Source organism: Microtus oregoni, unplaced genomic scaffold, assembly GCF_018167655.1.
Source record: "Microtus oregoni isolate MIOR12 unplaced genomic scaffold, Mior012 000009F_ref0000495, whole genome shotgun sequence".
Taxonomy (NCBI): Eukaryota; Metazoa; Chordata; class Mammalia; order Rodentia; family Cricetidae; genus Microtus; species Microtus oregoni.
Window position 1 is genome coordinate 10,246,485 of NW_024543068.1, and position 13,234 is coordinate 10,259,718.

General features: G+C 46.6%; 2 protein-coding genes across 4 annotated transcripts in view; one reads left to right on the forward strand and one right to left on the reverse strand.

The window, feature by feature from the left end:
• Window positions 1-541: 541 nt before the first annotated feature.
• Window positions 542-8,641, reverse strand: Ahsa1 (activator of HSP90 ATPase activity 1). Its single transcript, XM_041658382.1, has 9 exons — window positions 8,411-8,641; window positions 6,985-7,175; window positions 4,815-4,897; window positions 4,340-4,457; window positions 3,400-3,488; window positions 1,770-1,898; window positions 1,278-1,379; window positions 1,022-1,073; window positions 542-929 (listed from the first exon to the last, which is right to left on the reverse strand). The coding sequence occupies exons 1-9, from the start codon at window positions 8,488-8,490 to the stop codon at window positions 757-759; spliced, it is 1,017 nt and encodes a 338-aa protein (XP_041514316.1). The 5' UTR covers window positions 8,491-8,641; the 3' UTR covers window positions 542-756.
• Window positions 8,642-9,065: 424 nt separating this feature from the next.
• Window positions 9,066-13,234, forward strand: part of Vipas39 (VPS33B interacting protein, apical-basolateral polarity regulator, spe-39 homolog) — a 28,924-nt gene continuing 24,755 nt past the window's right edge. The window contains exons 1-3 of one of the 3 annotated variants that reach the window (XM_041658602.1): window positions 9,094-9,170; window positions 9,916-10,101; window positions 11,754-11,846. In XM_041658602.1, coding sequence (XP_041514536.1) covers window positions 10,093-10,101; window positions 11,754-11,846 — 102 coding nt within the window. In that variant the 5' untranslated portion in view covers window positions 9,094-9,170; window positions 9,916-10,092. The other 2 variants (XM_041658603.1, XM_041658605.1) reach the window with 2 other exon arrangements.

The window sequence follows — 13,234 nt, forward strand, 5'->3', positions numbered from 1 at the left end:
AGCAGAGGGATCAGAGCCCAAGACCCATCTCCACCTTCTTGGTACCCACTCCCTGCCATGTGGGTGCTGGGAATTGAACCCAGGTTCTCTGCAAGAATAGCTAGCATTCTTAACCACTGAGTCATTTCTGCAGCCCCACAACTTTTTCAAGATGGGGTCTCATATAGCCCAGGCTAGCCTTGAACTCCTAATCCTGCTTCACATCCTGAGTACTGGGATTACAGGAGTATACTATATAGCACCCAGCTCTCTTTGCAGAATGGAGGCTTCAAACCACTTGTATTTGTTCAAATTCAAAACCTTCAAGGAACTCAACACCAGGCTCCCAGTAAACACCAATTTTAAGAAATGCATGCTTTTAGCCGGGCGGTGGTGGCGCACGCCTTTAATCCCAGCACTTGGGAGGCAGAGGCAGGCGGATCTCTGTGAGTTCGAGACCAGCCTGGTCTACAAGAGCTAGTTCCAGGACAGGCTCCAAAACCACAGAGAAACCCTGTCTCAAAAAACCAAAAAAAAAAAAAAAAAAAAAAAAAGAAATGCATGCTTTTAAAATTCTGTTTATTTAGCGTATGTACACATAAAAGAGAACTCACCCTTGGATCCCACCCAGCAGAAAACATGCACAAACCCAAGGTGTATGTGGAAGGGGGACCCCAGCCCCAAGTTAGCAGCTGGGATGGTGCAATCCTGTGATCACAAGCCCATCACGAGCGGGCTGGACTGAAGTGTCAAACAGCTGGAACCCTGCTGCTGGCCCTAAAACAAGCGAGCGCCATAGCCAAAGGTCTGTTTGATGCCCTCAAAGTAGTACCGCTGCCAGCCTTGCCGCGTCCGCTCTTCCTCAGGAGCAGGGATGCCCCGGCCTTCCATGCACAGCTCTGTCTCTCCATTCTTGTCAATGAAGGTCAAGGTGATGGTAGCGAAGTGCCCTATGGGAAAGGGTTTCAGATCCAGAGTTCCTGGACAGGTTTAAACCAGGAGATTGCAGTGTTTGGGGATGAGGGCAGCGAGCATTGCTTACCTTCTGGCCATGACTTAAACCGCCACTTCATAGCAATGTGTTTCTCAGGGACCTGAAATAACCAAGGAGCCCAGTCTAGTGAGGCACTGCAGTGCACCCAGCCACCCAGCTAGGCAAACCACCTGCCTGTGTGAGACTGTGTTACTTACAAGAAAACTCAAATTCCAGCACTGTTTGAAAAGTATCACAGATCAGTTTTACCCATAAAACTAACTGAATGGCGGTGACAAGCTGGGAAGAGGCAGGGATTACTCACCAGATCAGTAAACTCTCCGGTGACATTGCCATCAACCATGTGGAACTTCCCACCTTTGTCTGCTTCTAAGGCTGCAGGAGCATGGGTAAAGGCCTGCACCAGCTGCGGGGAAGCAGGAATTGGGGGAAGATGCATGGCTCTCAATGGGATACGGCACACACCAACTCCTCAACGCTTCCCTGGAGAACGCTTTGGTTTCCCTTTGTTCTGGTCCTCTACGGAGTAGGCTCGGACCTCAGGAAAAGGCACATACTTTTCCTTTCCTTATGTTCCTTCCAGGGCTATAGCTTCAACTTGGGCCTTATACACAAGTGCTCTGTCACTGGGCTACACCCCATCCCACCCCCAATTCTAACAGACCCCGACAAGCACCAACAGAAAAACTCTAAGTGTGAAAGCGCCCTTCGCCCCTGCTGCTGTCAAGAGGCCTTGCCATTCGCTCATCAGCAGAGCCCTGCAGGCGGAGGCCTGGGAGGATGGACACTCACTCACCTCCTGGGTGGTAAACACTCTATAGAGCTCCTCTGGTGAGGTCAGGAAGGTCTCTTTAAGGGAGATCTTACAAGTGGGGATTTTGACACCAACAGGCTTGGCCTGGCTTTTTGAAGGAGCAGACTTAGCCTATGAAAGGAGTGAAAGGGGTCACTTTAGAGCTGGTGACATCTCAATCCAACACAGCTGCAGGGACAACTCATTCACTCTCACAGAAGCCTGCACCTCCAAAGCTAATTACTCAAAGTGGTTAAGGGAATTTAATGTGCACATATTTGCTTTAGTCACAGGAGAACTCTTCCAGAAACATCCTTAGTGAGGACTTCCACTCTACGACCTTAAAAGTGTATGTGTGTGTGAATATACGCCACAGGTGGTGCCTGCAGAGATCACTGCTTCCCTGAGAGCAGGGAATACTCTTAATTACTCAGCCATCTCTCTAGCCCCTAGGAAGAACAAGTCCTCTTGTACATATCACAAAAGCTACCAGACAAAGGACAAATCAAAGTTAGGCATTTCAGAGCTCAGTGTAACTCGTAACTCTCAGACAGAAGTACCCTGAGATAACTGGACAGGCAAGCTGAGGGCACAGCTCATCAGTAGAGGAGATGCTCCACACACAAGGTCCTGGGATTCGCCCCTTGTGTAAGAAAGGAAAGGAAGAAAAAGAAAGAACAGAAAGACAAAGCCAGAAAAGAAAGGAAGAGAAAAAGGGAAATGAGGGGAAAGGAGAAAAAGCAAGCAAGCTGGATGCAGCTCTTTCTGGCAAGTTCTTCACTGTATTTGTTGACAAAGGATGCAGGATTCTAAACCAAGAGCTCAGTCAGAACCACAGGATCTAGCTCTAGATAAAACATGTACTTGCTCCACAAGCAGAATGCGATGAATCAGTTTCCTGATGCATAAAGTTAGCAGTCTAACCCTACGTGAGATCCTTAACAAACTGAAATGGCCGGGTGGTGGTGCATGCCTTTAATCCCAGCACTCGGAAGGCAGAGACAGGTGAATCACTTTGAGTATGAGGTCAGTCTGGTCTACAGAGCGAGTTCTGGGACAGGTTCCAAAGCTACAGAGAAACTCTGCCTCAAAAAACAAAAACATCAACAACAAAAACAAAGTACAAAATGCCAACTCCCCAGTTAGAAATTATGCTAAGAGCAGCTGACTGGTCCTAAGTGCAATCAAACGTCACACTCCACATCCCTGATGGCTTCTCTCTGCTCTGGGGTCCACTATCAGCAATAATAAGAGGATAGGTGACTGGAGAGACGGCTCAGTGGTTAAGAACACTGTGGTATTGGAAAGGTCTCAGCCTCCATTCCCAGCACGCACACTAGGTGGCTCACAACTGCCTGCAGTGTAAGGAGATTTGACACCCCTTTCTGGTGGCCGGGGCACTTGGGGAACATACAGACATGTACAGAAATCGAATAAACATGCAAGAATAAAAGGGTACCAGGTTATACACAGATGGAAAGCTACATAGTACAGTCTCTCTTTTAAAAAAAGAAAAGAAAAGAAAAGCACATCCACAGGGTACTCTGGCTTTGGAGTCAGGGACACAGAAAAGCTGAGGTGGCCACTCATCTCCCTCTGCAGACTTACCCTATCACCTGGGAATGCTGCTTACCTTGCACACCTCAGCTTTTGGTGCTGGCTGACCCACTGAGTCTACCGACTCTCCATTCACTGTGGGCAAAATCATGCCCTGAGTGAACTCTGCAAAGACAAAATCATATTCATTTCTTAGGACTTGAGACAAACACAGCTGTCATAACCAGAGTTACGAAAAAGCCTGTATTCTCTTATCTCTACTCTTAGTTTATGCCTGACAGATTATCTAAGTGCACAGAATACAGCAGCATTACCTTAAAAAGCTTAAACCCCTGATGAAAACGGAAACATTACAACATTTTCAGTTTCTTCTATACAAGAGACTCACTAGTCACAACACCAGAGCCTTCATTCTCACTAAAAACGATCAACTTCAAGGCTGGTCATGATATAAATGCCAATACTAAGATCAGAAGATGTGGTAGAGACAGAGTCCCCATGACATCTGGGCTAACCCTTTGCCTCTAACCATGCCAAGTTCCTGGAGGAGGAGGACCAGCAGCAGTCCAGGATCATTCTAAAAGTCTTGAGATCGTAGCTGTTTGATGGAAATGTGTGAGACTCAAATGTAATTTAAATTTTCCAGTGGCCACATTAAAAAGTTAAGGTTCAAGGTGAAGTTTCGCTAGTATATGTAACCTAACCACACATTCTAATATTACTCTAACAGAATTATCGTATCAGCGGCTTCCACTCTCTAAGAGATCACTGCAATATTTTACACTGCCTTTGGGGACCATCTTTTAGACTCTCAGAGCATCTCTCTTGGGTCAGCCACACAAGAGCTTAACAGCCAAAACTAAGACCACACAGCTCACGATCTTCCACTACCTCGGAGCTTTTAGATCAACTTTAAAATACCGCCCCTCCATCATCTGCCGGGGGAGGGCCGTCCAGGTCCCCAGTCAGGTCTGGCAGTGGAAGAGAAGCCTCAGACAGATTTCTAAAGGAGATACCTGTTTTGAGGGTGCTGATGTATATCCCCACTGCTTCTCTTAGAAGTTTCACCCCTTCTTCCTTCATTAAGGCCACGAGATTTGTGTCAGGCTCGTCTTTGGCAAGGCTCACACTAATCTGAGAGAGAGAGCAAAGGGAGGCGATGAATGACTTGAGGGACACTATCATGAACGTGAGGGCTGAGCAATCTCGGAACTGTGGACATTTCCAAAGGAAAGGCGGAGAGCGGCCACATCTGTACAATCCCTAACAATATTTCTTCTCAACTCCTTTCTCCAGGGCAGAGAAGGCGAATGTTAGAACCCATTTCCCTAGCTAAAGCAGAGATACTGACTAGGTACAAGTTTCTCCAGAGTTTCCAAAAGCATCACAGTTAGACCCTCGTCTGCAGAAGGGACTCAGCGAGGGACGGACCACTTTTCTCATGAGACTACAGACAGGGAGGACTCGGACAAGGAGATAGGAAACACAAACCTCCACTTCATCCACGCTGTTTTCATCAGACAAGTTGGGGATTTCCACATGTCCTTTGTATTGCACTCCTGACTTCGAGGTACCTGTCGAAAGTAACGCAGTTCCATTAGCAGCCTCCTCCTATGCAGGGAATGTCCTGCCAGAACACTGTCCACTTAGGCTTCTCCTAAACCTCCATTCTAAGGGCCCCTCTATTCTCAATGAATGCCACATGCCAGAAACAATCAACGGCACCCCAATGTCTTTTCTCACCCCATTATTGGAGAGAAATAATGGGTTACCACAGCATGGTACTGGGAGCTACACAAACAGAGCAGCAGCCCAGCTCCTGTCTGGGTAGCCACTAGCTCAGTTCTGTCAGAACACCTGCTCTGAAAATAAGCATTTATTTATCAATATGACTGATTACAGCCATTTCATATTTGCTTCTAGCTGAGATCATCATTGAGAAACAAGAAGTGGACAGAGACAACTATACGCAGGTGGAGATTTACAGAAAAAAAAAAAAGCTCTTATCTCAAAACATCTGTCAGGAAATGTGTCCTTGGTGTAATGATCCTTCTGTCTCAGAAGACCTCCCTTCCACGACCTCCCAGGAGCCCTCAAGCTGCCATCCATTCCTGTGATGCCCACGAACAGGAGGAACTCTCAAAGAAAACACCATCCTATTCCAGCATGCATCTATTTCATACTTATCACATGTAGAATTCTGGTATCAATTCTTAGTTTCCGTATTTTAATTTTATGTGTGCGCATGCGCCTGATGAGAGACCCCTGAGGCCAGAGGCATCAGATCCCTCTGAAGGAGTCACAGGTGGCTGTGACTCGTATGACGTGGGTACTGGGAACCAAACTCCTGTCTCTCCACCCCAATTTCTTTATTTTAAAAACGTGTCACCGGGGGCTGGAGAGATGGCTCAGCGGTTAAGAGCATTGCCTGCTCTTCCAAAGGTCCTGAGTTCAATTCCCAGCAACCACATGGTGGCTCACAATCATCTGTAATGAGGCCTGCAGGAAGAATACTGTACACATAATAAACAAATAAATAAATATTTTAAAAAAAAGTATCACCGATGACTTTTTTTGAATGGTGTATTTATTGCCCTCTAGAATTCACAGCCATTTTTCTACCTGAGCTTCCCCATTCGTGGGACTACAGGCATGGATCACCACACCCCTGCTCCCCCTTGCAGGGTTTTTCTATGTAGTTCTGGGTGTCCTGGGTCTTGCTCTGTAGAGATCCACTGCGGGGATTAAAGGTGAGCACCACCACTACCCATCAGGAACTGTATCCCTAATCCCATCCTCTTTATAAACTTTGGGGCTTCTTACTGACGTGCACTAATTTTTAGGAGCACACATTAACTATGACAAAACTTACTCTACATCTCTAGGCCTCAATTTATCAGTATGTTATATAAAAAGGAGACTGGACAAGATGGTCACAGCTTTCCTCTTGGCCAGTTGGGGGCGCCATGTTAACAATCAAGGCTCATCCTCCCCAGACTCGAAGGAAACACTGGTTTGTACAGCACCTGCCTTTGTTGACAGCTCACCAACCCCTGGCTTCCTCAGATGGGCTGTCTGTGGACATGCTGGGGTAGAATTAGACAGTTTCTAGTCATTATTGTTCTTTTCTGCTTCCTTTAACTTTATACTTTCTTGTTGCATGAAAAATGTGCCCTCCCTGTGATTGGACCACACTACTTTAGATATGTTTTGTAAAAACAAAAAAATCACAGACAGATCTACTTTCATCCTCTTTACTATTCACTTGGAAAATATTTCATACGGCTCCATTTTTTTTCCCTTAAGGATATCACAGAAAGGACATGAAATCAGAAGAGAGTAAAACAGCCCCAAATAACATTTACTCATCAGCTACAATAATACAGTGGTCTAACATATCAAGATTCGCACTGGAGTTAGAAAGTGACCGCAGCTAAAAGAAAATAAATGAAACCCCCCCCCTCTTTAAATCATTCATAAGACAAACACAAAATAAACCAGCCTGAGCCTCTATCACCTTATGAATCCTAAGGCAGAACAGGTCCAAAGACGTATCACCCCACCAGGCTTTCCTCCAAAGCAGCACTGTCTTCTCCTTTCAGTAAGCTAAGAGCAGTGGAGACGGAGCTTCTCTGGCCTCCGACGCCTGGCTGGTCCTTACCTGTCCAGTTGAGTTTGATGGTCCACTCGTAGAAGAAGATAAGTTTGCCTTTCCGGTTGTTAATGGATGCCTCTCCATCAAGCTTGTTCACTTCCGTCACCTCACACTTGCCCTCCTCATTTTCTACTCGGACTGCCAGGAACAGAGTTTTCAGCTTTTCTGTGGACCAATTTGAAGCATCCCTTTCCGTCCTGCAAAACAGAAGCAGAGCTATAGCAGGCAAGGGAGGGAAGACTTTCCAGGCAGCAAGGCGTGCAAGGTTAAAGGAAGCAGAAAAGAACAACAACATCAAACCCCCTAAATTCTACCCCAGCATGTTCACAAACAGGCCATCTGGGGAAGCCAGGGGGTGGTGAGCCGTCGACAAAGGCAGGTGCTGTACAAACCAGAGTTAAGTCGGTTCTTCCCGTCTCAGGAGGATGAGCCTTGATTGTTAACATGGCGCCCCCATCTGGCCAAGAGGAAAGCTGTGCCCATACTGCTGAAGCCAGGAGAGCAAAAGACAGCAAGCATGTCGCTAAGAGCCCCAGTAAATAAAAACCAATAATGCTAGTCTCATTAGCACTGTTTTCGCGCCCGTCGTACTCAGACTGCTTTAAATGCCCTACACATTCTATGCCATCTAGACTGTGCCACAAAGTCCACAAGAAAAATCAGGTCAAGTACTGTTAAGAGTCTTGAGGCAGGGTCAGAAAAAAAAAAGACAGCGAAAATCAATTCTTTACCCCTCTATTAAAGTGATGTAAGCAAACGAAGCAGCAATTGAGTAAAACAAAAAAATACAGTTGAGTAAAGTTCAGTAGCGCTCTGAGTAACCTTGCTTCTAGGAGTTTTCATAAAGATAAGAAGGCTTCTAAGAACACCTAGGCTGTAAAATCGTGACTGCTCGGCAACCTGGAGTTACAACAGAACTTAACAGTTCCGGGTGAGAGCCTGCATCGCGTTCAGCATCCCGAAGCTCCAAGCGCCCTGCAGCTCACGTTCCAAGGCTTCTCCCGATGGACTGAGGCACAGTCCCCTATGACTTTTACTTTCACGGCAACCCACAAAACAGTAACTACCGCGCCTGGGGCTCGAGACCTCCCCAGCAGTCTCCCAACACAATCGGTAAGGGTTTAGATCTCAAGGACGCCGCGGCCACGTGTAGGAAGTATCTCCGGGCTCAGCCTGGATGCGGCAACTAGGGCGCTCTGTTCTATTCGCTCTGAAATTCCTCCTTTGGGACTCAGCGGTCTATGGCGAACCCCTCGCCCCAACACCGCGATGGTGGCGAGGGATGGAGAGGACCCCTGCTACAAGGAAGGACCCACGCCCAACCCTGGGGCAGGGCTGTTTGGGCCCCAGATCTGTACTCGCCAAGGTTCCAGGCAACCCCAAACCCTAGCCTGGTAACAGTGCTCCTGCGGCCTGTCTTGCTGGCCCTTACCAGTGCCAGTTGTTGACGTTGGTGGCGTCCGCCCGCTCCTCCACGATCCAGCGTGGGTCTCCCTCACCCCACTTGGCCATCAGCTCACTTATCGCACCGCTACCAGCTCCCAAGCAGCCGCAGCCACAGCCTCAGGACCGCTCGGTCCCAGCCGCCCGGCAGCGCCTGGAAACTACTAGAAGCGGCAGCAGCACCTCCTGGCTTGCTTTTCCCTCCACCCCCACCCCCTCCCCGCCTTAACTTCCGGCTCCTCCTCGTTCCTACCAGGTACTTCCGTTCCGGTTCCCCGAACCGTAGGTTCTGTAACTTCTGGAGTTCTAACTCTCTGTTTATTTTAAACAGAAGTCCCTGAAGTCTAAGCCCTCAAACTAAGTATCCTCACCGACAGGGACACAAAATATTCGATTCATTGTTTCCTCAGGACCTAAGTCGACCCTGCTGAGCCTGTTGGGATTTGTAGTTTTGTTAAACGATCCTGCCGATAATTGCGGAAGGTCACGCTGAAAGTAAAGGAAATGACCTAGCGCGATGCGCAAAGTGCTTTTGGGAATGGTAGTCCAGAAGCCCCGCAGCCCACCGGGAGAGCGGAAGGATGACAGAGGCCACGGAACTACAACTTCCAGGATGCTTTACGGCTCTTTCACCTTCTTCAGCCCCTCTCGCGACTGTCCCCTTCGGCCCCGGTTTAGCCTGTTTAGAAGAGCTGGTCCGGTGGCTGAGCCTGGCGCCGTCCTGAAAGGGAGGGCTCGGTCTGGAAGAGGTGAGGGTGTCCGAAGCCCCTGTCTGGGCCGCGTGTCTAGTTGAACCCACCCTTTCCGCATCCTTATTCTTTTCCTGTCTTCTCTGAGGCGTCTCTACATTCTCACTACCGACCTGATTCTTCTGGTCGGGATCATTCTTGGGAGTTAGTATGTTCGGAGCTGGAGCTGCCAGCGAGCCTCAGCAGCCAGTTGAGAACGCAGCATTTGGTTCTGAACGAGCGTGTCCTCTCCCAAGGACCCTACAGGCTCTGGCGTTGTCGTAGACGCGTGGCTTTCTGGACGTTCCTCTGTCGCCCAGCTTCTCAGGTCTCTGTTCTTAATCATCCGCCTTAAAAGCTAGCCTAGCTTCTAGTAGCTGCTATCTACAGTGCCCCCAGGCAAAGAGCGCCTGGTTGTGGGGTTTTGTTTTTGTTTTTTCCTAATGATCTGTCTCCCTTCCCTTGTGGACCCTCAGGTACCGGTGACAAGATCAAACCTCGGAAACATTTTAAATCCCGTTGAAGCACCCTTTTTGATCACTCTGAACATTGTACAGGATTGCTTTACGCCTTCTTAAAATCATTAGATTGTTACTGTTTTACTTGCCAGATAAACCACAGTCCAGTCTCTTTTTGCCGCTAGAAGTACCGATTGATACAGGGTATCTATCCATTGCCCGTATCCACTGCTGTAGTCTGGTTAAAGGTTCTAAAAATTATCTTGTGGAATATTGTTTTGTTAGACACATTCCTTGTTTATTCGTAGGACCACTGTAAAGATCTGCTGTAGTTTTCCTAAGAGTGAAAAAAAAAAGGTAGAAGAGGCATGAAAGACAGAAGAACCTGGGCTGTAGTTGGGACTCGGAGTGATTAGGAAAGCTGTTTTCCTGGTCAGTGGGAGTCTCCTAGGGCTACCTTTTCGGACTGCTCTGAAGACAAATGAATGACAGAGGTATTTATGAAATTGCACACATGCTAGAGACACGTACATGTTCTACACACATCTTCAGTATTTGTGGCCTGCTTTAGAATTTCTCTAAATTTTGAGGATTGTTTTTTTTTTTTTTTTTTTTTTTGATTTTTCGAGACAGGGTTTCTCCGTAGCTTTTGGTTCCTGTCCTGGAACTAGCTCTTGTAGACCAGGCTGGCCTCGAACTCACAGAGATACGCCTGCCTCTGCCTCCCGAGTGCTGGGATTAAAGGCGTGCGCCACCACCGCCCGGCGAGGATTGCTTTTTAAACTTTTTTTTTTTTTTTTGGTAGAATGCTTTGCTAAAAGGTGTGAGGCCCAAAGTTAAATTCCCACCACTGCACATAAATGAATGAATGAATGAATGAATAAATAAATAAATAAATGTCTCTAGTTTTAGCTGGGCAGTGGTGGTGCACACCTTTAATCCCAGCACTAGGGAGGCAGAGGTAGGCAGATCTCTGAGTTCTTGGCCAGCCTGGTTTACATAGCGAGAAAGTTCTACATAGAGAAACCCTGTCTCGAAAAACAGACACCAAAAAAAAAAAAAAAATTGTTTTGTCTTAGGTACCATTTAAGATTAAGTAATAAAAGCTAATGGTGGACACATTAGCTTTCTGTCAGGCAGTAAGACTTTGCCCTTTTTTCTAGTTTAGTCCTTGTTCTTAATAAGGCGGAATTATGCCTGCTGTCCCATTTCACACGAGGAGATGTCAGTAAGGTATTGGATGCCTAAAAGTTGTAAGGTCCAGTGTTTATTAGCTGCTAGGCATTTTGTTAGGTTTTCTAAATACTGTTTATTTTTTACTATAAGTCAGTAAGGCAAGATAGCATTCCTCCAAGGCTCAGAAACAGAGCCATTGGCCTTTTGACTTTGAGACCCTATCAGGTGCTGTGGAGTTTTGATTATTGGGTTAAACCACAGTACCCACTTTTACCAAGTTTAGTTAAAAAGAACTTGTTTTCACCTAATTTTAGAACAGTTATAAGAAGAATTTGGAATCTCTTGGCTAGTATTATTTATTTTCTTTCCTTGGTCGTGATCCCAAAAATTGGCCCCATAATTGACCACATGATTAATAAAATACTCATGACTTCGTGATACAGGCAAGATAATTCTGATTCTTTTAGTTGTTTTCCCTTCATTTGTGGCAGGCACTTAAACAGCATACAGGGAGAGAGGGACATTCGTTAGCTGTGATCAACTATCTTTCCAGAGCCTAGAAGGGTGTCTCAGAGGTGGCACTCGGTATAAATATTTGTTAATACATGAATTTACTTGTTCCATTTGGGCAAGCTTTGGCTGATCTTTGTATGTTCGGCAAAACTATGGTGAATCCTTAGAGCGTCTGCTTCTCTTATCACATCCCCTTTGCTTGGGTACCCGAGCTGTCATGTGATCCTTCAGGAGGAAGATGATGTCTTGCCCTTTTTATAGTTCTCATAACACCTGAGAGTACTTGAACTAGAGTATGAATGTTTGTGTCTGATAACATGATCTGATGAATCTGGCCTCTGTGGCAGGTACTCTGCCAGATTCTTTCCTACATCCCTTATTTCTGGGAGCAGTTAGTAGTGTAACAGTTTCTGGAGAGATCCAGAAGGGACCTACACCTGCCTTCCTTTCCCTCCAGATGAGCCGGACAAAGGGTGATGAGGAGGAGTATTGGAACAGCTCCAAGTTCAAGGCTTTCACTTTTGACGATGAAGATGATGAGCTCTCACAGGTAGGTGTCCACAAGTGCTAAGAGGCATAACTTCCTCTCGGGTGCCTCTCTAAAGCTTCTGCTCTCCAGTAGGCTCAGAATGTTAGGTAGATCTTCAGAAAAGCCTGCATCGGCATCCTACCCTACACGAATGACTTAAGATCATCAATGAATGCCTAGAAAAGCCCCATCCTAGCTCAGTTTTCAAGGCTCTTGATATGGTGGGTAGCTCTGTGCTTTGGACCTGGGATAGGCAGCATATCATGGTGCAATCGCATGGTAGAACAAACTGTTTGCCTCAGCCAGAAAGCAAAGAGAAATAGGACAGCGTGCAGCATGGGGGCTCTACCTCTTAGGTTCTACTTCCTCCTCATAGGGCTGTCCTGAAGACCAAACTTATAATGTATAGGCTTTTTGGTTACCTTCAAAATCTGAACATATAGTGGCCTATGAGATGACTCAGTCAGGAAAGGTGCTTGCCACGAGCCCAGTGACTTGAGTTTAGTCTCCAGAACCGACTCCTTAAAGTCGTCTTGCTTGGTGAGGTTCTGTCGCTGTGACAAATGTGACCAAAGGGAAGTCAGGAAATGGCTTACTTCAACTCTCAGCTCTCTGGTCACACTCCATCCCCGAGAGACGTCAGTGCAGGAACCTGGAGGCGGAAGCTGAAGCAGAGGAGCTCTGCTTATCGGCTTGCTTAGCCTGCTTTCTTGTAGCACCCATGACCTTCAGCCCAGCCAGGGCTGGCACTGCCCAAAGGCGAGTCGGGTGGGGGCATCTTCTCAGCTGAGGTCCCCTCTTCCCAAGTGCCTCTAACCTGTGTGAAGCTTACATAAAGCTAGCTACCACCACCTGTCCTTCTTTGTAGTGGAATGAATGTACCTGTATACACACATGATACATACATGCACACATACTAGATTAAAATTAGCAGCCTTCATAGAGAGAAGCCCTTAAAAAAGAGCTGACTTTATCCTTACAATTACCTTTTTAAAAAATTACAAATCTTTTATTCATGTGATTAAAATTTTTTGATGTTATTACTATCTTTTTTTTTTTTTGAAACAGGGTCTCATGTAACCAAGGCTAACCTTAAATTTGGTAGATAGTTGATGAAGACCTTGAACTTCTGATCTTCCTGCCTCTGTCTCCCTTTTAACTCTTTTTTGTTTGTTTTCGAAACAGGGTTTCTCTGTGTAACAGCTCTGGCTGTCTTGTAACTTGCTCTGTAGACCAGGCTTGCTTGACCTCAAAGATCTGCCTGCCTCGGCCCCCTGAGTGTTGGGATTAAAGGCGTGCGCCACCACCACCTGGCTCCTTTTCTACTTTTAAAGAATTTTTATTATATGCATTTATGTGTGAGGATGCACATGAGCCACAGTTTGTGTGTTGAGGCCAGAGGACAGCTC

Bases quoted from the DNA above. Each gene is read 5' to 3' on its own strand.
- Ahsa1 (XM_041658382.1), bottom strand. From the start codon at position 8,490: ATGGCCAAGTGGGGTGAGGGAGACCCACGCTGGATCGTGGAGGAGCGG. The intron at 1,899-3,399 runs GTAAGCAGCATT...CTCCTTTCATAG, and splicing joins CAAAAGCTGAGGTGTGCAAG to GCTAAGTCTGCTCCTTCAAA. The intron at 1,380-1,769 runs GTGAGTGAGTGT...GCTTCCCCGCAG, and splicing joins GAGTGTTTACCACCCAGGAG to CTGGTGCAGGCCTTTACCCA.